The sequence below is a fragment of the Panthera leo genome, chromosome A2, assembly GCF_018350215.1.
Source record: "Panthera leo isolate Ple1 chromosome A2, P.leo_Ple1_pat1.1, whole genome shotgun sequence".
Lineage (NCBI taxonomy): Eukaryota > Metazoa > Chordata > Mammalia > Carnivora > Felidae > Panthera > Panthera leo.
The window spans coordinates 154,686,837-154,711,474 of NC_056680.1; the positions used below are offsets into that span (position 1 = coordinate 154,686,837).

The following is a 24,638-nucleotide window of genomic DNA, read 5'->3' on the forward strand; positions in this document are numbered from 1 at the left end:
CATGTGCCTCATGGAATTCTAGTCTTAGGATAGTGAATCCACAGAGTTTGTAGTTGCTGGTGGTATAAGAGGACATGATGTAAGTGAAAGCCTGCTCCTTCCAGTCCCCAGGGGATGGATGGTGGGAAGAAGAGGGAGGCAGAAAGGGGATTGCACGGAGGGCAGGTGAGAGTCCTGATTTCCCCCCTCTGAGGACTGCTTCAAAGCTCCCCGTTGCAGTCGGTGGGAGCAGAACATAGGCGCTGACTCAGCCTTGAATGCAGGCAGAGCAAGCAGTAACCAAGGGACACAGACCTCTCCCTGGAAGACAAGGACACTGAGGGAGAGGACATGATGTTTCTACCATGAGATAGCATTGATCTCCCCCCTCTCCGCAGACACGTGGACCCTAATTAAGGGAGAGAAGCATGGCATCAGGACTATGTCTCAGATTTTCATTTTTTAAATTATTTTTTATTTAAAAAATTTTAAAAATTTTAATTTATTTTTTATTTTTGAGAGAGAGAAACAGCGAGCTTGAGGGAGGGGTAGAGAGAGGGAGGGAGAGGGAGAATCTCAAGCAGGCTCCGCGCCCAGTGAGGAGCCCAGTGCAGGCTCAGTCCCACGACCCTGGGACCATGACCTGAGCCGAAATCAAGAGTTGGACACTTAACTGACTGGTGCACCCAGGCGCCTCATCAGCTTTTAATTTTTAAATCTAAAGAGACTGAAAATTTTTCTGAAGACATTCTTTTCACTATCTCATTGGACTGAACACTTCCACCCCAACCAGCAGGTAGGAGCTCAGAAAAAAAAAAAAACTGTATTACTTTTAGACACAATTAAGAACTTTACTTTTTCTCTGCACGTATGTGTTTGTCAAGTGAATAAATTTTGTTGATCTCACTATAGTGAAATTGTCGTTGCGACTTGGTGGGGCTGGCCCGAGGACAGAGCAGTATTTCCAGGTTAACTGAAAATAGTGTTTTCAGAAGCTCATGGGTGAGTTTCTCTGCATGTTCTGTCTAGGGTTGGCACCACCTGTTGCTGAATAGGGTGCTCACGGCCAGGGAGGGACGATTTCTGAACTCTTCTTGGTGGCTCGGCTTTGTACCCTAACTGCCCATCTAGCACCCCTCTTTGAGAAAGGGATGGGTTCCAGCTAGCTGCCGGATGCTGCTGTACTACTGTAGAAATAAATCTCTCACACCGTTTTGATTCTGGCTCATCTTGATTCCAGTTCATTCATTTGTACCACGTACATTTAGTTAACAGCCACTTTGCACCAAGCACTATACTAGACCAGTTGTTCTTCTCAAAAATGTCACATGTAGCGGGCACGAAAGACACCGAAACAAGTACTTCATCTCTGCATCACTGAAACAAATGCTTCAGATGTGATGAAGGGTTCTGGCACAGGTGATCTTTGTCTGTGGTCTCCTCTCGTGACAGCCACGAAAACGCGCTGCTCTGTTCCGCTGCCGAGGTCCACCGCTGCACGGCCGTGCTTCCTGCAGGTGGCTCTGAGCCAGCGGTGGAGCACTGTGGAGTGCTGAGACAGGTTTTCCTCTGAGACTGAGACTCAGGTGCCCCTGCTGAACACACCATTACACCCCGTGGTTTTCCATAGCACCAGATACCCTCATCTCTGTCTTTTTGTCTGTCTCTCACACGGTTCTGTGTGTTTTTTGAAGGCAGGGTGCACTGTGCGTGATTCTCCTGTTTCCCCAGCAGCTAACCTAGTGCCTGGCTAATGACAGCAGTTTGTTAAAGGAATGAACAAATGAGGGCAACAAGAGGAAGGAGCTCAGTCTCAGAAAGACCTTACAACTTAGCCACTGATTTTTCTATGATGTTTGGCAGTCACTTACTCATCTTCTTTTTCCTCACCTGTAAAAAAAAAAAAAGGGAGAAGCATATCTTCCTTCTAGAACTGTTTTAAGAATTGACTGAAGCTTAAGATGCCTGCTGCACTTCTGGGAACAGAGTAAGCATTAAAAACAGCCTAATAAATGGAAGTTTCCCTCTCTCTTCCTCCTACGCACCCATTAATAGGGGTGGGACTGCCCTAAAAAGACTTCATATCAGGGCGCCTGGGTGGCTTAGTCAGTTAAGCGTCTGACTTTGGCTCAGGTCATGATCTCACAATTTGTGGGTTCAAGGCCCGCGTCGGGTTCTGTGCTGATGGCTCAGAGCCTGGAGCCCGCTTCGGATTCTGTGTCTCCCTCTCTCTCTGCCCCTCCCCTGCTCATGCTCTGTCTCTCAAAAATAAATAAACGTTAAAAAAATTAAAACACAAAAAGCTTTCATGTCCCAAAGGCTCCAATTTCTCTTGTAGTAATTTCATAGACATAGCTGCCAGGGTTGAGTCAAAGGACACACACATCAGGAGAGTCACCACACTCAAGGAAGCCCAAAGCAGGGAGCATCCATAAGATATTTATATTTAACTGATGGTAAAATTCTCATGCAGGGGGAGAAAGGGTTTTGTTAGTGCTTTTCCCATACTGACCTTTTCAGAAATAACTTCTGAAAGAACCAGTGTGCTCACTGGTGACACTAGCCAGCGTGATCACATCCTGCTGATAGCTCCCCCTGCTACCGAGAACCCAACAACCTTGTATGTCTCATTCTGAATGTGGTCTCTTGCTGCCCTGTAATGGGTCCTCCCACCCCCTTTGGAACATTTAATTCTTATATCTTACTCCATATTATCTATTCTGTTTAAATGTGATGTAACTGAATTACTTTAATGCAGTAGTCTATTTTGTAAATAATTAAGTGGAAATATGTGCTATAATATAATCTGCCCTTTAATCATTGCCTGGCTTGTTCACTCTGTTTGCCTGGTTCACCGATCTGGGCATGCTTCTGTCATTCGTGGCTCCTTAGTTTTGTACAAACGCTTTTGTAAGCAGCTGGGCTCAGGGAATTTCTCCAGGCCTGCTTCCCTGTCATCTATCTTGAAGGGCCTCATGAATTCACTCCCTTCTCTGGATCTGGTAGTCTTCATATGTTAGCTGCTTCTGTTTGTCTATTCGTATTTGTACTTCTGTTCCCATAAGTACCGGGAGTTTGTATGCTCTATTTTGATGCCAGTTTTGTAACCTATATGTGGCTGCATTGAGGCTTGCACCTTGGGTTTCCCCAACTGCTGGAGTAGATAAGAGACGCCATACTCCCGCACTCACTCATAGTCGTCGATAATATAATTTGCCAAGCATATGGTGCCCTTTAGTGTCTGAGGAGTTGCAGAGGAATCAGGCAGTGAGATGCCTATCAGGGCCACAAAACTATAGCTAAAGCATTACTGTGTATTTGTTACTGGAGTACTTGGGCAGTTAAATGTCTAGGAAAGAGCCCACTGTGATGTAAGCATAAGCCCACATCTATAAAGGAAACACGTGAAATGGCTGACATTTTTTCCAAGCAGAAGTGATTGGAGACATTGTTCCAAGCAGAAGTGATATCGCAGCAAGTGATTATGGCACAAATCTATATATGTGACTGGTGAGGGAATACAAAGTAAAGGAATCGTCACCAAAGGATGGAATTAATTGAAAACAGGCTCTCTCGAGGAAGCATGAAGTCCTCGAACTTGATCTGTTCATAACTGTAAATCACTGTAGGTGCTTGGGGACAAAAGAGTAATGCTGGCATGGCCAGAATGACAGATGGAGAAGATAGGGCTGCAACATCAACAGATGACAGGGGATAGAGAAGCTGGATTTTGATAATCCATGGATGTGTGGATGAGGGTGGGTGGGCAGGAATAAAGCCTGGGAATTCGCACCATATTCTGGGGGTGCTATGAAGAAAAGCTTCATTCGCTGTGACACAGTGACACAAGCATCGCTGGACTGGGATCCTGTCACTCGGACTGGAAGTCCTTGGAACCATCCATAACTCCTCCCTCCAGCTGGCCTCCTCCTGGAGGAGTGGACTCCCGGGTTCACTGAGGCTGTTTGAGCCATTTCTAAGGAAAACAGGATATGAATGAAGAAGTGGTAATGCAATCCTTGGAAGATTTGCATCTCAGCAAAAGCAGCTGGCTCTTAGACCATTGATGGCTCATTTGCCACACGGAGGACAGTTGGAAAAGGAAACCCTTCCTGGCTGGTACTGATGCCTCCTTGTACTTCTCAGGATTTCTCCTGCCCCTGCACCGGCACCACCACCGCTGAGTTCTCAATGAGTAAAGATGCTTCAGATACTCTTCTTATCTGCTCTTACTGTCTCAGCAATTTTGAATTTTGTAGGACTCGTTGTAAATCTGTTTATCGTAGTGGTCAACTACAGGACTTGGGTCCAAAGCCACAGAATCTCCTCTTCTAATAGGATCCTGTTCAGCTTGGGTGTCACCAGATTTATTATGCTAGGACTGTTTCTCCTGAACATTATCTACCTGTTCACCTCTCCACATGTCGAAAGGTCAGTCCACCTATCCACTTTTTTCCTGTTGTGTTGGATGTTTTTGGAGTCTACTAGTCTCTGGCTTGTAACCTTGCTCAATGCCTTGTACTGCGTGAAGATTACTGACTTCCAACACTCAGTATTCCTCCTGCTGAAACGAAAGCTGTCCCCAAAGATCCCCAGGCTGCTGCTGGCCTGCGTGCTGATCTCTGCCTTCTCCACTCTCCTGTATGTTGTGCTCACACAGACATCACCCTTTCCTGAGTTTCTGACTGGGAGCAATGGTACAGTATGTGACATCAATAAGAGCATCTTGTCTTTGGTGACCTCCTTGGTCCTGAGCTCCTTTCTCCAGTTCATCATGAATGTGACTTCCGCTTCCTTGTTAATACATTCCTTGAGAAGACATATACAGAAGATGCAGAAAAATGCCACTGATTTTTGGAATCCCCAGACTGAAGCTCATATGGCTGCTATGAAGCTAATGATCTATTTCCTCATCCTCTACATTCCATATTCACTTGCTACCCTGCTACAGTATCTCCCTTCCGTACGGATGGATTTGGGAGCCACATCCATCTGTATGATTATTTCCACCTTTTATCCTCCAGGGCACTCTGTTCTCATTATTCTCACACATCCTAAACTGAAAACAAAAGCAAAGAAGATTCTTTGTTTCAACATATGGTGGAATTTCAGTAGTAAATAGTGGCGGGAGTCACCTCCTGGTTTGGGAGCAAGATTTTCTCCATTAGCGGTTTTCCCAATGGTCTGAGAAATTCATTTTTGTAATTATTGATCTGACTTCCTGGGCCTTTGAGTGCCTGTATGTCAGTTCATTCTGCAATTTAAAAAATTTAAAATATTAGGCAGTTTTTTTTTTTTTTTTTTTTTTTTTGTTTTTGTTTTTGTTTTTGTTTTTGTTTTTGTTTTTGTCCTGAGGAGCTTGCTTGAGGCATTACTTATCATGGAGTTTGCATGAGTGTTGCATCCCTGGCTAAGTGGAAGTCACCACATTGTTCCATGGGCTACTCAAGTATAAGGGGCGTTCCCCCAAGTTAAACGATACATTATAGTTCACATCATTAAATTTTTGAGGTTCAGTTAAAGAACCCTGGGTAAGGGCTTAGCAATGAGTGAATCAGGAGTCACCAGACTGGCTTAAAATTAACAAGAGGATGCAAAGAGCAAAGGAAGAAAGGAAAGGTTTAGAGAGGAAAAGGAAGAAAGAGAAAGATGAAACAGGTATATACTGTGGCAGGTGTTACAGAAAAAGCACCCTCCCCTTTTGGGTCACAGTAACTGAGCTATTATTACCAAGAAACTCTAGGAGTGAACTTCTAGGTTTGCTCTGGAAAGAAGGGAAGGGTCAGAGTGGAGGGAAGTGATTAAGTATTAAAGAAGCTGAATCCAGGAGAGTTCCAAGGATCTTAAAATCTAGGGAGCTAGCCTGAGGTCAAAAGCAAATGCCAGATAGTGAAATCAATGCAATCTGAGTGCAACTTTACAAAAGACTGTACCCCGTCACATGATACGGAATTCAGGGGAAAGCCAAGAGGAGCCATTGGATTCGTGGTGGGAGCATCAGACTTTTGATGACTAGATATCATCTGCTTATGAATTTATGTACTGAGCTGTATGGACACTGCACAATTATCCAGGAGAACACTTTCTTTTGGAGGGGAGAGGGGTTGGAACAGGAGGACTGGCTACAGAGGAACAGGAATCTGAAGATGGAATATTGATCAGTTTTGGGATGGGAATTGAAGGGTAATAACTCATATTTATACATTTTTTGTACTTCTAAAATATTTATGTAATATTTACATGTGTCAAAATAAATAATCTTATTAAATAACATTCTCTTCATTAAAAAAGAAAAAATGAGAAATCTCCAAATTTTACAAATTACCTGTTATTTCCCATTCTGGACACCACAATCTTGACTGCATTATTCAGTAAGGATTACTCAAACTGATATTTTAGGCTTAAAAAAAAAAAAACACCAAGGTTTTCATCATGTTAGAATCTTAAGATTAGGAGATAAGAGGATTACTGAGGATGATTAAATCCATGACAGAAGAACTCTAAATGAGTAGCAGAAAGCCTTGCGGTCTCCCAGTATCTGTTCTCTTTCTTTTCTCTTCCGTAGTAACAGAATTTTTAGCTACCCAGAATTTTGGCAGCAAATTACATATTACAGCTTTCTCTTCTAAGTAGGTATTATGTGTGATCAAGTTCTTCCAATAGAGTATGTGGAGAAGTGATGTGTGTAATTTCTAGGTGGTGCCCCTAGAACAGGTATGCTCTCCTTTCCCCTTTTCCCTTTCTTTCTTCCTGTGGTCTCGAGTGCGGGATGTAATGATTGGCCATCTTGGATGAGTAGATGAAGTGACTTCCTGGGGATGGTGGACGAATCATCCATCCTCGTTGGCTTCACAGTTTCTGGTGCCACAGTTTCTGCCACACCAGCTCTGGACTGTTTACTCCAGGACCACTCATGGGAAATAAATATCTCCATTCTTTCAGACACTGTAGTTTTGGGTCTCTATTGCCTTACTCAACAGACTTATGCTATACCATATTCCTTTGTTTGGGCACTTGCCCATAGTCCTCTCTGGGCAGACTTTTTAACAATGCTGTGGGTTTGGAGTTTGCTGGTTCCAATATGCTCTGCCACTAAATACTTATTAACCAGGAATTAAAAAAAAATTTAGAGTTTATTTCTTCAAGATGTGATAACTTACATGCTCTCTAATATGCAGTATCCTGCACTTCCCTGTATTCTCTGCCTGTTAAGGGAAGGGAGGGATGTTTAAGACTCTTCATTAAGAAGAGTCACTCTCGGGGTGCCTGGGTGGCTCAGTCAGTTAAGCGTCTGACTTCAACTCAGGTCACAATCTCACAGTTTGTGGGTTCAAGCCCTGCGTCGGGCTCTGTGCTGACAGCTCAGAGCCTGGAGCCTGCTTCAGATTCTGTGTCTCCCTCTCTCTCTGACCCTCCCCTGCTCATGCTCTGTCTCTCTTTCTGTCTCAAAAATAAATAAACATTAAAAAATAAAAAAATAAAAAAAAAAAAGAAGAGTCACTCTTGGGAATGAAGGGTGAGTGCCAGGGCAGTGTCTGTGTAACCTCATGAAACATACACTATGGTAGCTATAACTCGGGGCCATTGCCATTTAACTTTGAACTGCTAAAGCCCAATATTGTCTGAGCTGCATTTCTATATGCTATTTTATTGGTTCCTCACAACTTCTTAGATAATGTTGATATTACCTATTATACAGATGAAAAAGTTGAGGCACAAACAGGTATTATAAATGGCTCATAAACTAAACTAGAAAGGGGTAGATTTAAGGCTCCAATTTGTCTTCTAATTTTAAAGTCTAGTTCTTTTTTAAGTATGTATACCACAAGGTGGATGGGAAGATTGGGACAGTGTAGCATCATGCCGATTTATAAAGCTTTACCTTTTAGGATAAGAAGAAAATATTCAAAAGGGTGTTAGTTGTATTAGTTGTATTTATGCTTTTTTTTTTTTTTTTTTGAGGAAACTCCGTACTGTTTTCCGTAGTAGCTACACCAATTTGCATTCCCACCAAAGGTAGAAGAGGTTTCCCCTTTCTCCACATCCTCACCAACACTTAATTGTTTCTTGTGTTGTTGACTTTAGCCATTCTGATAGGTGTCAGGTGATATTGTAGTTTTGATTTGCATTTCCCTGATGATGAGTGATGTTGAGCATCTTTTCATGTCTGTCGGCCATCTGGATATCTTTGGAGAAATGTCTGTTTATGTCTTCTGCCCATTTTTTAATTGGATTATTTGTTTGTTGGGTGTTGAGTTATATCTGTTCTTTATATATTTTGGATACTAACCCTTTATTGGATAAGTCATTTGCAAATATCTCCTCCCAGTCTGTAGGTTGCCTTTTAATTTTGTTGATTTTTTTCCTTCCCTGTGCAGAAACATTTTATTTCAGGTGAGATATATCTTTAAACTAAAAGTGTAGCAACATTAAAGAAGAAGCCATTTTAAAATTTATTTTGAATGTTGCAACTTGGGCAGGGATAGGCCACTAGAAAGGTGATGGGACAGTGGATATAGTTTATGCATGAACTAAGTGAAAATCTTATCCATTCTAAGGATTTTTACTTTTTCATTTCAAAACCACTTTAAAAAATTTGAGTATAGTTGACACACAATGTTGCATTAGTTTCAGGTGTACAACATAGTGATCGGACAAGTTTTTGTATTTGCTGTGCTTACCGCAAGCCTAACTACCACCTGTCACCATACAAGCTATTGCAATATCATTGTATTCCCTATGCTGTGCCTTTTGTTCTTGTCATTTGTTCATTCTGAAACTAGAAGCTTGTACCTTCCACTCCCCTTCACCCATTTTTCCTGTCCCCTCATCACCCCCTCAACCATCAGTTTGTTTTTATGGGTCATTTCAAGGACTTTAAAAGTTTCTTTACGTTGCCTAAATGTTACTTAAACATGTGTGACTTTGGGCTTTCCTAATCACTATTACTAGCATTTTGTCCATGAGCCATTTTCAGTTTCAGTTGTTTAAAGAACAAACAAATGAAAGAAGGGGTTTAGAGGAAGGAGACATTAGTCATTGAAAGCATGAATTGAATGTAACTTTTAAGATAGCCCTAAATGCAAGAGCCTTCAGGTTAAACTGAAGCTTACTGAAGGTATTTAAAATAAATTTCTCAATGATTTTCTTGTTTTGTAAGTTAGAGCTGGAGCTGGAGTTGGAGCCTCTAGTCTAGCCTGCTGCTTCTCAAGGAGGGCCAGAGAGGTGAGAAGCAGCCAGGATCTGCTGGGAATTCTATTCACATTTTGTATGCTCTGCCTCCCATTTCTCTTGGGTGCAGGTGTAGAGGGGGAAGCAGTAGTTTGACAAAACTCCCAGGGATTTGAATAGCTGGCCCATGGCCAGTTTTATTCTCTGAGGAAAAAAGTGTGAAAGGGAACTCGGCATCTGTGTAAGAATTTGCCTGGCAAGGAAATTAATAACAAGGAAGTGATGTGAGTTAATGGAGGTGGGGGTGGAAGGGGGAGGGAGAGAGCATGGAGGGTAAGGATGACAGCAGGGGAGGGGCAAAGACTGCACACCATCCTCCCTTAGCTAAGTGGGGTGGGGGTGGGGTCAGTCTTCTGGGGAAGCACCAATTTTAACAGGTCACAACAGGCTTTTGTTCTCTGGATTATGGCTGGGGGCTATAAAGGGCCTGGGAAAAGGCAAGCCTGTAACCCTGTGTGGGGAGGAAGGAGCAAGTCTGGGTAAATGACTTGATGTGTGTATACACGTCTTGTGTGCAGACGAGGTGTCTCAACACAGGTACACGCTTGATTTGTTTGATAATACTTCTGACCTGTTTTAAATACAGGAAAATTATTTATCTCAGTTCTGCTGCTTTCACAGTTGGGACAATGACAATGGAATGATGATCTGAATCCAGACATCTCAAGAGAGGAAATAGTGGAAGATACTGATATTGATATTACTCTCTAACTCCTACTGACCTCTCTATGCTGCTGACTTCTGTCAAAGGCCTGGGCTAATCATAATCTGTCTCTCATCTTTATTTTTGCTTTCCAGAAGTTCTGGAATTATATAGAGCCCATCATCTTCCTTTAGAAGCAGCAACTGAATTCATCCTGTATTTGCACAGCGTGAATATTAGCAGACTTCAGGCACTCTCCTACTTTACTTATTTTATTTACCTTCAAGTTAATTAGCATATGGTGCAGTATTGGTTTTAGGAGTAGTCTCTATTGAAAGGAGTGATAGTGGAGACAAATCACCAAGGAAGGAAAGAAAAATAGCGTTAATTAGGTAATACTATTTTCTAGGCACAAAGCTAGGTAATTTCATATGCCCTTTTATCATCACAATAGCCACGTGAGGCAAATTGCAAAACATCAGAATTTTTATAAAGAGGAACCTGAAGCTCTAAGAAGTCAATTGACTGGTTAAGGCCATAGCTACTAACTGGTTGAGTCGGGCGGCAAACTCAAATCTTTTTGAAGCACCTTGCCTTTCTGTGAATGGCCACGAGTACTCCACTTATAAATTCTGCCCCCAGGGAGTTAGTCCTGAGGTTTGTGTCCCAAGGAGGGCTGGTGCCCATGCGCTATGTGTGATCACTTGGCTGTGGCTGAGCAGATATTCAGAAGACTCCACCTGCCCTCTCTCTTGCCCCTTTTCTTAGCCTGATCTTACAAGTCATGGGAAGACCCTAGTCTTCTCTAGAAAAACACAGTTCTCAAACTGTTAAAAACATAAGTGTTTATGCAAATGGCTTCATGTCACTGTGTTTTATATAACTTGTCAAAAATAAAGTTGTAATTTTTTATTTTATTTTACAGAAAAGTTCCAAAAGGAGTACAGAGAGTTTCCAGATTTCCCTCATTCAGTTTTCCTGATGTTGATACCTTACATAAGCTGGGGCACTGGCTACCTGCTCATCCAAAGCCAAGTGCTCCCAGGTTCACATTAGCACCAGCCCTCAGGGGAGCACAAATCAGCATGGATACATCGATTGTTAACTAAACCACAGACCTCATTCAGATTTTTCCAGTTTTCACACTCATGTTCTTATTCTGTTCCAGGATCCAATCCGAGATATCATGTTGCATGTAGTTATCGGGTGCTCTTAGTCTCTAATGGTCTGTGATATTTCTCAATCATGCATTGTTTTCATGATCATGAAACATTTTGTAAAATGTCCCTCGATCTGAGTTTGTCTGATGTTAGACTGAGGTTGTGGGCCTTTGGGGAGGAGTCCAGCAGAGATGAGGCACCCTTCTCCTCATGTAACACCGGGGGATAGTGATATCATCTTGACTTCTCGCTGGTCGTGTTCACTTTGACTGCTTGGTTAAGGTGGTGTTTGTTGGGTTTCTCCACTGTCAGGTTTGGTTACTCTATTCCCTTTTCCAGTGTCTCTTGTTTAGAAGTCTCCCAAGTCCATCTCACTGTCAAGAGAAGGGGAATTAAGCTCCGCCTCCTGGAGGGTCCCCCAACTTCCGTCTGCTGTACTTACCTCTCTCTCCAAATTTTCATACTCATGGAGGCAGACAAAAATACCCCCTGTACTCTCATCTTCCAAGCCCCTCACCCCCGTGCTTTTACTCCATTCAGTTTCTTCACCCCAGCCTGCTACTGATTCTTATCATAATCTTCCTCAAAGATTGTGATCCTTGCTGCATGCAGGGCCTGGGACTGCACTGCTCCTCCTCCCTCCAAATCCCTACCTGAAAGCCAGTACCCAAGAAGCGGTACTGACCCACTGAGCAAGGTCATGAACCCCACTGCTTCATAAGGTGGTGGGGAAGGAAGCTGGAAAGACTATGAATATACAGACTTTGATAATTTCTGTTCCTGTTACACATGACTCAGTCTGCTCAATTCAGAATTGCAGAATGTCTCATGCAGCTCATTAAGAGAAACTTTGCTCAGGTTCACAGCTGCTACAGAAGAGTTGCCTCAAAGTCGTCTAGGAGCAAAGTAGGTACAGTCCTGGGAAGCACTGTGAATAGGAATACAGCATGTTCGAGTCACTGAGATAAGTCAGATGGGGCATGGGGAAGAAGCTGTACTCAGCCTGGCAACATGGTGGAGGAAGGGCATTTTTTGGGTGAAGGTGTCAGATCTGAGTGTTCGGAAGTGCTGCCTGTTCTTTGTTTCTTTTCTACCTATACCTTTTAAACTGCTTATTTTTTTGACTAAAAATGCATGTATTTAAGGCTTACAATAGGATGAATTGATTTACATATACATAGTGAAGAGATGACTGAGGTCAAACTCGTTAACATGCAATCCCCTCACACGGGTACCATTGTTGTGTGTGTGACGAGAGCACCTGAAATGTCCTCTCTCAGCACATGCCCAGCAGTCAGTACAGTCTTACTGACCCGGTCAGTATGCTGTCCGTCAGATCTCTAGACTTACCCATCCTACGTAACACCTCCCTATCTCCTCCGCCTCCTCACCCCTGATAGCTGCCATTCTGCTTCTTTCTACTCGACTTTTTATATTCCATGTATAGGTGAGGTCATGCATTCTGTTTCGTATGTGTGTCTGGCTTATTTCACTTAGCATAATTCCTTTTAGGTTCATCCATGTTGTTGCAAATGGCAGGATCTCCTTTGTTAAGGCTGAATAACACACACACACACACACACACACACACACACACACACACACACTCACACATGCACATCTTTCTCAGCTTTCAATGGGGTTATGTCCAATAAATTCATCGTTTAAATCACATGTTGAAAACATCATGGCTTAGCCTAGCCTACCTTAAATGTGATCAGAACACTTACATTAGCCTGTAGTTGGGCCAAATTATCTAATATAAAGCCTGTTTTATAACAATGTGTTGAATATCTCATGCAATACGTTGACTACTCTACTGAACTTGAAAAAACGAATGGTTGTCAGTTTATCAGCTTACCTCTGTGATTGTGTGACTGGCTGGGAGCTGTGGCTCATGCTGCTGGCTAGCATCATGAGACAGTGTCATACTGTATATCCCAGGAAAAGATCAAAATTCAAAATTTTAAGTACAGTTTCTACTGAATGTGTATCCCTTTTGTGCCATTATGAAGTCAAGAAATTGTAAGTTGAAACACTGTAAATTGGACACTGTCTCTCTATGTCTGTCTGTCTATCTATCTATCATTTATCTATCACAATTTCTTTATTCATCTGTTGATGGAAATTTAGGTTGTTTCTGTAGCTTGACTAATATGATTAATGCCCCAATAAATATGGGAGCACAGATATCTTTTTGAGATCCTGAGGAGGGATCGCTGGATCATATGGTAGTTCTATTTTTATTTTTTTAAGAAATCTCCATACTGTCATCTATAATAGCTGCACCAATTTACATTCCCACCAAAGGTGTGTAAAATTTCTCTTTTCTCCACGTCTTTACTAACACTTTTTATCTTTCATTTTCTTTTGATAACAGCCATTGTAATCTAAAGTGATATTTCATTCTGATTTTGACTTGCATTTCTCTGATGATTAGTGATGTTGAGCACCTTTTCATGTACCTGTTAGCCATTTATATGTCTTTTTTGGAAAAATGACCATCTTAGGTCCTTTGCCTATTTTTTAAATTGGGTTGTTTGCTTTTTTGCTATTGAATAGTATGAGTTCCTTACATATTTTGCATAGTAACCCCTTATCAGATGTATGGTTTTCAAGTATTTTCTCCCAATTTATAGACTGCCTTTCATTTTGTTGATTGTTTTCCTTGTTGAGCAGAAGCTTATCCATACTGTTATTCTATATAGGATAGACTGCTTTGTTGTGCCGAGTAGAAAGCCATAGTTTACGTTCCCCCTCTGAGGGTCTCTTCTGGTGCTTGTATTCCCCTTGGTCTCTTATGGACTTTCTTTCCTTGGTTCAGGTACTGTGAGGATGGCTGAAGGCCCAGAGCAGTGGAATAGTAGGCATATGAATGGAAGGGACTTTGGTAGAAAGAGGTGTGGTAGTGTTATGGCCAACGTGGTCGGGTTGCATCAAAAGTAGAAACCAAGTGGTTGTTCTGGCAAACTAGAGAATGCTGAGGTTGTTACTCTCCAGATACAGTCCTTCATTTCAGCCCTTGGTTTGGGGGCTGATATGCTGAGCAATTCATTCTGTATGGAAATGAACTCGTAGTGTGATTCCCAGATTTCTCTCCATGCTGACCTCCTATAGCACTGATTATGCAGCAATAAATATTTATCCTGTCTCCTGGTTGTTTTCATTCATTTTCTCACCCTATCCTTTTCTTTTATGCTCAAGGTACAAACATGTTAAAACAGTATTGATTATTTCCCTCTCCCACTAGAATGTCAGCTCTGTGACACTAGGGACTTTGTTTTTTGGCCATTATCTCCCCCGAGACTGGACTAGGGGCCTGGCACACGGTAGGCATTTGATAAATATTTGCTAAAGCATTCATAAATGTTGTACTTTCCCTGTTTATAACATGAGGTGTTTTGCATTTGCCACTGGTGAGATTCTCAGAATGTCTATTATGGTTTGGCAGAGTTGGGGGGTGGGAATAAGGTTCCAGGGTACCTATGGATTTTACTTGCTTCCTTTGGAAGGGTGGTCTGTAGCTGTGGCTTGTTCCTCGTCTCAGATTCCAGACCAGCTTCATGCACATGGAAATGGAAGTGAGACTCTTACCTTCCAGAACATTACTTGTGTTCACAGCTTTGCCTTCTTTGCCAGAGAATGGATTTCAAAAGGACAGTGACAGAATCTGAACTCTGAGTAGTGAAATGTTCCACTCTAATACTCCATCACTCGTAGGGGATCTGAGGCCCAGCCAGGAGCCACACACATTCATCACTGAAGCAGGGAATCTTTTGGGACATCAGGGAGACTCCTGTCCCCAGCCATGCTGTCTGCTGCCCTAGCACTGCTGATGGTTGTGGCAGTGGCCGAATTTCTCATTGGACTGGTTGGGAATAGAGTCCTTGTGATCTGGGGTTTTGGAGAATGGGTCAGAACATGTAAAGGGATCCCTATACAAACTCACTGTCCTGGGTGTGGTGGCTGTCAGTGTCTTCTACTGCAGGAAGATCCTGACCTTTGTTAAAAGGTCTGTTCATGGCTGAAGCAGAGGGTCTGTGGCTGGGTTTTGTTTTCTTCTAAAGTCTTTCAAGATCACTTTGCTCTTTCTTCCACACCCATGTTGCCGCCGCCATCATCATCATCTTTTTCTTCTTCTCCTTTTTTTTTTTTTTACCATATCTTATTTATTTATTAATTCCACCATAGTTATTTTTTTTCTTTTTATATACTTAAAATTTTTTTCAATTAGTATTTTTTTTATTAAATATAATTTATTGTCAAATTGGTTTCCATACAACACCCAGTGCTCATCCCAACAGGTGCCCTCCTCAACGCCCATCACCCACTTTCCCCTCTCCTGCACCCCCCATCAACCCTCATTTTGTTCTCAGTATTTAAGAGTCTCTTATGGTTTGCCTCCTTCCCTCTCTGTAACTTTTTTCCCCCCTTCCCCTTCCTCATGGTCTTCTGTTAAGTTTCTCAGGATCCATATATGAGTGAAAACATATGGTATCTGTCCTTCTCTGCCTGACTTATTTCACTTAGCATAATACTCTCCAGTTCCATCCATGTTGCTACAAATGGCCAGATTTCATTCTTTCTCATTGCCAAGTAGTATTCCATTGTATATATAAACCACATCTTCTTTTTTTTTTTTTTTTTTCCTTCCCCTCCCCCATGGGTTTCTGTTATGTTTCTCAGGATCCACATAAGAGTGAAACCATATGGTATCTGTCTTTCTCTGTATGGCTTATTTCACTTAGCATCACACTCTCCACTTCCATCCACATTGCTACAAAGGGCCATATTTCGTTCTTTCTCATTGCCACGTAGTACTCCATTGTGTATATAAACCACAATTTCTTTATCCATTCATCAGTTGATGGACATTTAGGCTCTTTCCATAATTTGGCTATTGTTGAGAGTGCCGCTATAAACATTGGGGTACAGGTGCCCCTATGCATCAGTACTCCTGTATCCCTTGGATAAATTCCTAGCAGTGCTATTGCTGGGTCATAGGGTAGGTCTATTTTTAATTTTCTGAGGAACCTCCACACTGCTTTCCAGAGCGGCTGCACCAATTTGCATTCCCACCAACAGTGCAAGAGGGTTCCTGTTTCTCCACATCCTCTCCAGCATCTATAGTCTCCTGATTTCTTCATTTTGGCCACTCTGACTGGCGTGAGGTGATATCTGAGTGTGGTTTTGATTTGTATTTCCCTGATAAGGAGCGACGTTGAACATCTTTTCATGTGCCTGTTGGCCATCCGGATGTCTTCTTTAGAGAAGTGTCTATTCATGTTTTCTGCCCATTTCTTCACTGGGTTATTTGTTTTTCGGGTGTGGAGTTTGATGAGCTCTTTATAGATTTTGGATACTAGCCCTTTGTCCGATGTGTCATTTGCAAATATCTTTTCCCATTCCGTTGGTTGCCTTTTAGTTTTGTTGGTTGTTTCCTTTGCTGTGCAGAAGCTTTTTATCTTCATAAGGTCCCAGTAATTCACTTTTGCTTTTAATTCCCTTGCCTTTGGGGATGTGCCGAGTAAGAGATTGCTACGGCTGAGGTCAGAGAGGTCTTTTCCTGCTTTCTCCTCTAAGGTTTTGATGGTTTCCTGTCTCACATTCAGGTCCTTTATCCATTTTGAGTTTATTTTTGTGAATGGTGTGAGAAAGTGGTCTAGTTTCAACCTTCTGCATGTTGCTGTCCAGTTCTCCCAGCACCATTTGTTAAAGAGACTGTCTTTTTTCCATTGGATGTTCTTTCCTGCTTTGTCAAAGATGAGTTGGCCATACGTTTGTGGGTCTAGTTCTGGGGTTTCTATTCTATTCCATTGGTCTATGTGTCTGTTTTTATGCCAATACCATGCTGTCTTGATGATGACAGCTTTGTAGTAGAGGCTAAAGTCTGGGATTGTGATGCCTCCTGCTTTGGTCTTCTTCTTCAAAATGACTTTGGCTATTCGGGGCCTTTTGTGGTTCCATATGAATTTTAGGATTGCTTGTTCTAGTTTTGAGAAGAATGCTGGTGCAATTTTGATTGGGATTGCATTGAATGTGTAGATAGCTTTGGGTAGTATTGACATTTTGACAATATTTATTCTTCCAATCCATGAGCAGGGAATGTCTTTCCATTTCTTTATATCTTCTTCAATTACCTGCATAAGCTTTCTATAGTTTTCAGCATACAGATCTTTTACATCTTTGGTTAGATTTATTCCTAGGTATTTTATGCTTCTTGGTGCAATTGTGAATGGGATCAGTTTCTTTATTTGTCTTTCTGTTGCTTCATTGTTAGTGTATAAGAATGCAACTGATTTCTGCACATTGATTTTGTATCCTGCAACTTTGCTGAATTCATGTATCAGTTCTAGCAGACTTTTGGTGGAGTCTATCGGATTTTCCATGTATAATATCATGTCATCTGCAAAAAGCGAAAGCTGACTTCATCTTTGCCAATTTTGATGCCTTTGATTTCCTTTTGTTGTCTGATTGCTGATGCTAGAACTTCCAGCACTATATTAAACAACAGCGGTGACAGTGGGCATCCCTGTCGTGTTCCTGATCTCAGGGAAAAAGCTCTCAGTTTTTCCCCGTTGAGGATGATGTTAGCTGTGGGCTTTTCATAAATGGCCTTTATGATCTTTAAGTATGTTCCTTCTATCCCGACTTTCTCAAGGGTTTTTATTAAGAAAGGGTGATGGATTTTGTCAAAGGCCTTTTCTGCATCGATTGACAGGATCATATGGTTCTTCTCTTTTTTTTTTGTTAATGTGATGTATCACGTTGATCGATTTGCGAATGTTGAACCAGCCCTGCATCCCAGGAATGAATCCCACTTGATCATGGTGAATAATTCTTTTTATATGCTGTTGAATTCGATTTGCTAGTATCTTATTAAGAATTTTTGCATCCATATTCATCAGGGATATTGGCCTGTAGTTCTCTTTTTTTACTGGGTCTCTGTCTGGTTTAGGAATCAAAGTAATACTGGCTTCATAGAATGAGTCTGGAAGTTTTCCTTCCCTTTCTATTTCTTGGAATAGCTTGAGAAGGATAGGTATTATCTCTGCTTTAAATGTCTGGTAGAACTCCCCTGGGAAGCCATCTGGTCCTGGACTCTTATTTGTTGGGAGATTTTTGATAACCGATTCAATTTCTTCGCTGGTTATGGGTCTGTTCAAGCTTTCTATTTCCTCCTGATTGAGTTTTGGAAGAGTGTGGGTGTTTAGAAATTTGTCCATTTCTTCCAGGTTGTCCAATTTGCTGGCATATAATTTTTCATAGTATTCCCTGATAATTGTTTGTATCTCTGAGGGATTGGTTGTAATCATTCCATTTTCATTCATGATTTTATCTATTTGGGTCATCTCCCTTTTCTTTTTGAGAAGCCTGGCTAGAGGTTTGTCAATTTTGTTTATTGTTTCAAAAAACCAACTCTTGGTTTCGTTGATCTGCTCTACAGTTTTTTTAGATTCTATATTGTTTATTTCTGCTCTGATCCTTATTATTTCTCTTCTTCTGCTGGGTTTAGGCTGCCTTTGCTGTTCTGCTTCTATTTCCTTTAGGTGTGCTGTTAGATTTTGTATTTGGGATTTTTCTTGTTTCTTGAGATAGGCCTGGATTGCAATGTATTTTCCTCTCAGGACTGCCTTCGCTGCATCCCAAAGCGTTTGGATTGTTGTATTTTCATTTTCGTTTGTTTCCATATATATTTTAATTTCTTCTCTAATTGCCTGGTTGACCCACTCATTCGTTAGTAGGGTGTTCTTTAACCTCCATGCTTTTGGAGGTTTTCCAGACTTTTTCCTGTGGTTGATTTCAAGCTTCATAGCATTGTGGTCTGAAAGTATGCATGGTATAATTTCAATTCTTGTAAACTTATGAAGGGCTGTTTTGTGACCCAGTATATGATCTATCTTGGAGAATGTTCCATGTGCACTCGAGAAGAAAGTATATTCTGTTGCTTTGGGATGCAGAGTTCTAAATATATCTGTCAAGTCCATCTGATCCAATGTATCATTCAGGGCCCTTGTTTCTTTATTGACTGTGTGTCTAGATGATCTATCCATTTCTGTAAGTGGGGTGTTAAAGTCCCCTGCAATGACCACATTCTTATCAATAAGGTTGCTTATGTTTATGAGTAATTGTTTTATATATCTGGGGGCTCGGGTATTTGGCACATAGACATTTATAATAGTTAGCTCTTCCTGGTGGATAGACCCTGTGATTATTATATAATGCCCTTCTTCATCTCTTGTTACAGCCTTTAATTTAAAGTCTAGTTTGTCTGATATAAGTATGGCTACTCCAGCTTTCTTTTGGCTTCCAGGAGCATGATAAATAGTTCTCCATCCCCTCACTCTCAATCTAAAGGTGTCCTCAGATCTAAAATGAGTCTCTTGTAGACAGCAAATAGATGGGTCTTGTTTTTTTATCCATTCTGATACCCTATGTCTTTTGGTTGGCGCATTTAATCCATTTACATTCAGTGTTATTATAGAAAGATATGGGTTTAGAGTCATTGTGATGTCTGTATGTTTTATGCTTGTAGTGATGTCTCTGGTACTTTGTCTCACAGGATCCCCCTTAGGATCTCTTGTAGGGCTGGTTTCGTGGTGACAAATTCCTTCAGTTTTTGTTTGTTTGGGAAGACCTTTATCTCTCCTTCTATTCTAAATGACAGACTTGCTGGATAAAGGATTCTCGGCTGCATATTTTTTCTGTTTAGCACACTGTAGATATCGTGCCAAGCCTTTCTGGCCTGCCAAGTTTCAAAGGAGAGATCAGTCACGAGTCTTATAGGTCTCCCTTTATATGTGAGGGCACGTTTATCCCTTGCTGCTTTCAGAATTTTCTCTTTATCCTTGTATTTTGCCAGTTTCACTATGATATGTCGTGCAGAAGATCGATTCAAGTTACGTCTGAAGGGAGTTCTCTGTGCCTCTTGGATTTCAATGCCTTTTTCCTTCCCCAGTTCAGGGAAGTTCTCAGCTATAATTTGTTCAAGTACCCCTTCAGCACCTTTCCCTCTCTCTTCCTCCTCTGGGATACCAATTATGCGTATATTATTTTTTTTTAGTGTATCACTTAGTTCTCTAATTTTCCCCTCATACTCCTGGATTTTTTTATCTCTCTTTCTTTCAGCTTCCTCTTTCTCCATAACTTTATCTTCTAGTTCACCTATTCTCTCCTCTGCCTCTTCAAGCCGAGCCATCGTGGTTTCCATTTTGTTTTGCATTTCGTTTAAAGCGTTTTTCAACTCCTCGTGACTGTTCCTTAGTCCCTCGATCTTTGTGGCAAGAGATTCTCTGCTGTCCTGTATACTGTTTTCAAGCCCAGCGATTAATTTTATGACTATTATTCTAAATTCACTTTCTGTTATATTATTTAAATCCTTTTTGATCAGTTCATTAGCTGTTGTTATTTCCTGGAGATTCTTCTGAGGGGAATTCTTCCGTTTGGTCATTTTGGAGAGTCCCTGGCATGGTGAGGACCTGCAGTGCACTTCCCCTGTGCTGTGGTGAATAACTGGAGTTAGTGGGCGGGGCCGCAGTCCGACCCGATGTCTGCCCCCAGCCCACTGCTGGGGCCACAGTCAGACTGGTGTGTGCCTTCTCTTCCCCTCTCCTAGGGGCGGGATTCACTGTGGGGTGGCGTGTCCCGTCTGGGCTACTTGCACACTGCCAGGCTTGTGTTGCTGGGGATCTGGCGTATTAGCTGGGGTGGGTAGGCAAGGTGCACGGGGGGTGGAGGGGCAGGCTTAGCTCGCTTCTCCCTAGGTGATCCACTTCAGGAGGAGCCCTGTGGCAGCGGGAGGGAGTCAGATCCGCTGCCGCTGCCGGAGGTTTGGCTCCGCAGAAGCACAGAGTTGGGTGTTTGCGCGGAGCGAGCAAGTTCCCTGGCAGGAACTGGTTCCCTTTGGGATTTTGGCTGGGGGATGGGCGGGGGAGATGGCGCTGGCGCCTTTGTTCCCCGCCAAGCTGAGCTCTGCCCTCCGGGGGCTCAGCAGCTCTCCCTCCCTTTGTCCTCCAGCCTTCCCGCTTTCCGAGCAGAGCTGTTAACTTATGACCTCCCAGACGCTAAGTCGCGCTTGCTGTCGGAACACAGTCCGTCCGGCCCCTCCGCTTTTGCCAGCCAGACTCGGGGGCTCTGCTTGGCCGGCGAGCCGCGCCTCCGCCCCGGCTCCCTCCCGCCGGTCCGTGGAGCGCGCACCGCCTCGCTGCCCTTCCTACCCTCTTCCGTGGGCCTCTAGTCTGCGCTTGACTCCGGAGACTCCCTTCTGCTAATCCTCTGGCGGTTTTCTGGGTTCTTTAGGCAGGTGTAGGTGGAATCTAAGTGATCGGCAGGACGCGCTGTGAGCCCCGCGTCCTCCTACGCCGCCATCTTCCGGAACCCCCATAAACCACATCTTCTTTATCCATTTGTCAGTTGATGGACATTTAGGCTCTTTCCATAATTTGACTATTGTTGAAAGTGCTGCTATAAACATTGGGGTACAAGTGCCCCTATGCATCAGTACTCCTGTATCCCTTGGGTAAATTCCTAGCAGTGCTATTGCTGGGTCATAGGGTAGATCCATTTTTAATTTTTTGAGGAAACTCCACAGTGTTTTCCAGAGCGGCTTCACCAGTTTGCATTCCCACCAACAGTGCAAGAGGGTTTCCGTTTCTCCACATCCTCTCCAGCATCTATAGTCTCCTGATTTGTTCATTTTAGCCACTCTGACTGGCGTGAGATGATATCTCAGTGTGGTTTTGATTTGTATTTCCCTGATGAGGAGTGACATTGAGCATCTTTTCATGTGTCTGTTGGCCACCTGGATGTCTTCTTTAGAAAAGTGTCTATTCATGTCTTCTGCCCATTTCTTCACTGGGTTATTTGTTTTTCGGGCATGGAGTTTGGTGAGTTCTTTATAGGTTTTGGGTACTAACCCTTTGTCTGTTATGTCATTTGCAAATATCTTTTCCCATTCCATCGGTTGCTTTTTAGTTCTGTTGACTCTTTCCTTTGCAGTCCATGCTGCCTTCTTAAGAAGCTAGCCTAGACTTCCTCCTTTTTTCTTATTCAAGTACTCTTTCTCCTCATTTCCTCATAGTTTATGGCCTGGTTTGACCACTGTATTGGTTTTCTATTTGCCATGTAGCAACACATACCTGGCTGTTTAAAACAGCATACACATTAATGTCCCAGTTTCTGTGGATAAAGAGTCCAGGCACAGCCTAAGTGGGCCCTCTGTGCAGAGTCTTAAAAGCTATAATCAAGATGTTGACTAGGCTGTTTTTTTGGAGCTCAGGGTGCTTTTCCAAGCCCACTCATTGTTTGCAGAATTCAGTTCCTTGTGGTTGTTAAACCAAGGTCCCTGTTTTCCTACTGGCTGTCTTCTGGGGCCCATCTCAACACCCCACAGTTTATTGCCATATGTCTTTCTCATGGTCTGGTGAGATTCTTCAAGGCCAGAAGGAGGGCCCAGTTTCTCTTTCCAAACTTTGACTGATTAGGTTAGATCCGCTCAGTAATCTTTGAGTAGCTCAAATGCAAGTGATTTAATTACATTTGCAGAAGTCCTTCATCTTTGCCATATAATATAACCCAATCACAGAAGTGATAATCTGTTTTATTCATAGTCCTACCACTGCTCAAGGATTACTCAGGACATGTCCACCAATGGGTGGAAATGTTAGAGGCTATCTTATAATTCGCCCTTCTACAAACATCTGTGTTGGGCTGGTCCCAAGGAAGTTGGAATCTGGACAATAAATGAATCACTTTTCCTATATTTCTTGATTAACTGTACTAGTCTTTTTTTGCTTATTTGAGCTCATTTCCTTTCTGTAGGACTCCAGTATGAGATATATGCTGAGTCATGTGTGTGTGGATAATTGATCATAAAGGAAAGATGACCTTAAAGACCTTGATTAGCAGTAATGGTTCCTTTCCCTAACTTACATTTTTAAAAAATTATTTGGCACCTAAATATACTGTGTTTTTATTCTCTGTTTTCTTCCTTAAAACTTCCCCTACTTTCCTCTTTGATAATGAAATATATTCTACTTTGTTATTATTTTTTTGGTAATAAAATATATTTTAAATTCAGCTGTATCCAGCTCTCATGCTTATATGTTCAAAGTACTTTTTATGAAAATAAAATTAATTTTTTATAATATGAGCTCACATTTGGCACTGTATAAAACCTGAGAACGGGGGAGCCTGGGTGGCTCAGTCCATTGAGCGTCTGACTCTGGATTTCACCTCAGGTCATGATCCCAGGGCTGTGGGATTGAGCCTTACATCAGGCTTCATGCTAAGTGTGGAGTCTGCTTAAGATTCTTTCTCTCTGTCCCTCTGCCTCTCTCCCCTATTTGTGCTCTCTCTCTAAAAAAAGCCCCAAGCCCCCCCCACCCCCCCCACCCCCCCCAAAAAAAAAACCAACCAGAGAATGTTTGGATTTGGTCTTCTTACTGTATTATGTGCTGGTGTCTAGATGCTAGCCCATGACCCTTGAGAAGGGGAGTTGGTGTCTATGGTCCTGCTTCAAATCTCTGAGTGTAGGTTCAGTGCGTTCATGTGGGTGCAAATACGGAGGGGTCATAACTTCTAAATTCTCTGTGCCTGGTTACAGCTGTTCAGTTTTAGAGGACAGGTTCCAGAAGGGCAAGGCCAAATCCAGATTTTGTGGTATGAAAACTTACCTTGAGTGTGGCATCACCCTCTGGGGATCTGAAGCTCAGCCAGGAGCCACACACATTCATCTGTTGAAGCAGGACATTTTCTGTGAAGGAAGTGAGAGACTCCTGACCCCAGCCATACTGTCTGCCGCCCTAGCACTGCTGATGGTGGTGAGAGTGGCCGAATTTCTCATTGGCCTGGTTGGAAATGGAGTCCTTCTGGTTTGGAGTTTTGGAGAACGGGTCAGAAAATTCAACGGGTCCTTATACAACCTCATTGTCCCGGGCCTGGCCGTTTGCCGATTTCTCCTGCGGTGGCTGATTATGGTGGACTTAACCCTGTTTCCGCTTTTCCAGAGCAGCCGTGGGCTTCGCTACCTCAGTGTCTTCTGGATCCTGGTAAGCCAGGCCAGCTTGTGGTTTGCCACTTTCCTCAGTGTCTTCTACTGTAGGAAGATCACAGCCCTTGAACACCCTGTCTATGGCTGAAGCAGAGGGCCTATCGCCTGAGTCTCTGGTGCCTTCTGGGGGTACCTCATGATAAATTTGTTACTTGTGGCCCACAGTGGCTTAACGTCCAAAATCCTTCCCAAGGCAACAACAGCATTATGTGTACCCTTTCAAACTGGTACTACATGCATATATTAAAGCTCACTGCAGGAAGCGGGTTGCCTTTCATGGTGTTTCTTGTTCCTTCTGGGATGCTGATTGATTGTCTCTTTGTGTAGACACCACAAGAAGATGAAGTGCATACAGCTGTAGGAGAGATGCTTGGGCCCAGCCTCACATCACTGCCCTGAAGCCCTTGACCTGCTTCCTTATCCTTCGCGTGGGTTATATCCTGGCCAGCCCCTTTCCCATCACCTCCAAGTATTCTGCTAATCTCCCCGTTGTCTTCATTTCCAAGACCCTCATGGCTGCCTATCCTTCTCTTCATTCTGTCATATTGATCATGGGGAATCCCAGGATGAAGCA

General features: G+C 42.6%; 2 protein-coding genes across 2 annotated transcripts in view; both read left to right on the forward strand.

Moving 5' to 3' along the window:
- SSBP1 (single stranded DNA binding protein 1) overlaps window positions 1-24,410 on the forward strand; it is a 53,365-nt gene extending 28,955 nt beyond the window's left edge. Inside the window, exon 8 of the mRNA XM_042926791.1 lies at window positions 24,392-24,410. The gene's annotated coding sequence lies outside the window, so the exon portion shown is untranslated. The remainder of the gene's footprint in view (window positions 1-24,391) is intronic.
- TAS2R4 (taste 2 receptor member 4) lies at window positions 4,181-5,101 on the forward strand. Its single transcript, XM_042927355.1, has one exon. It carries the CDS (start codon window positions 4,181-4,183, stop codon window positions 5,099-5,101), a length of 921 nt encoding a protein of 306 aa, XP_042783289.1.
- Window positions 24,411-24,638: the final 228 nt, after the last annotated feature.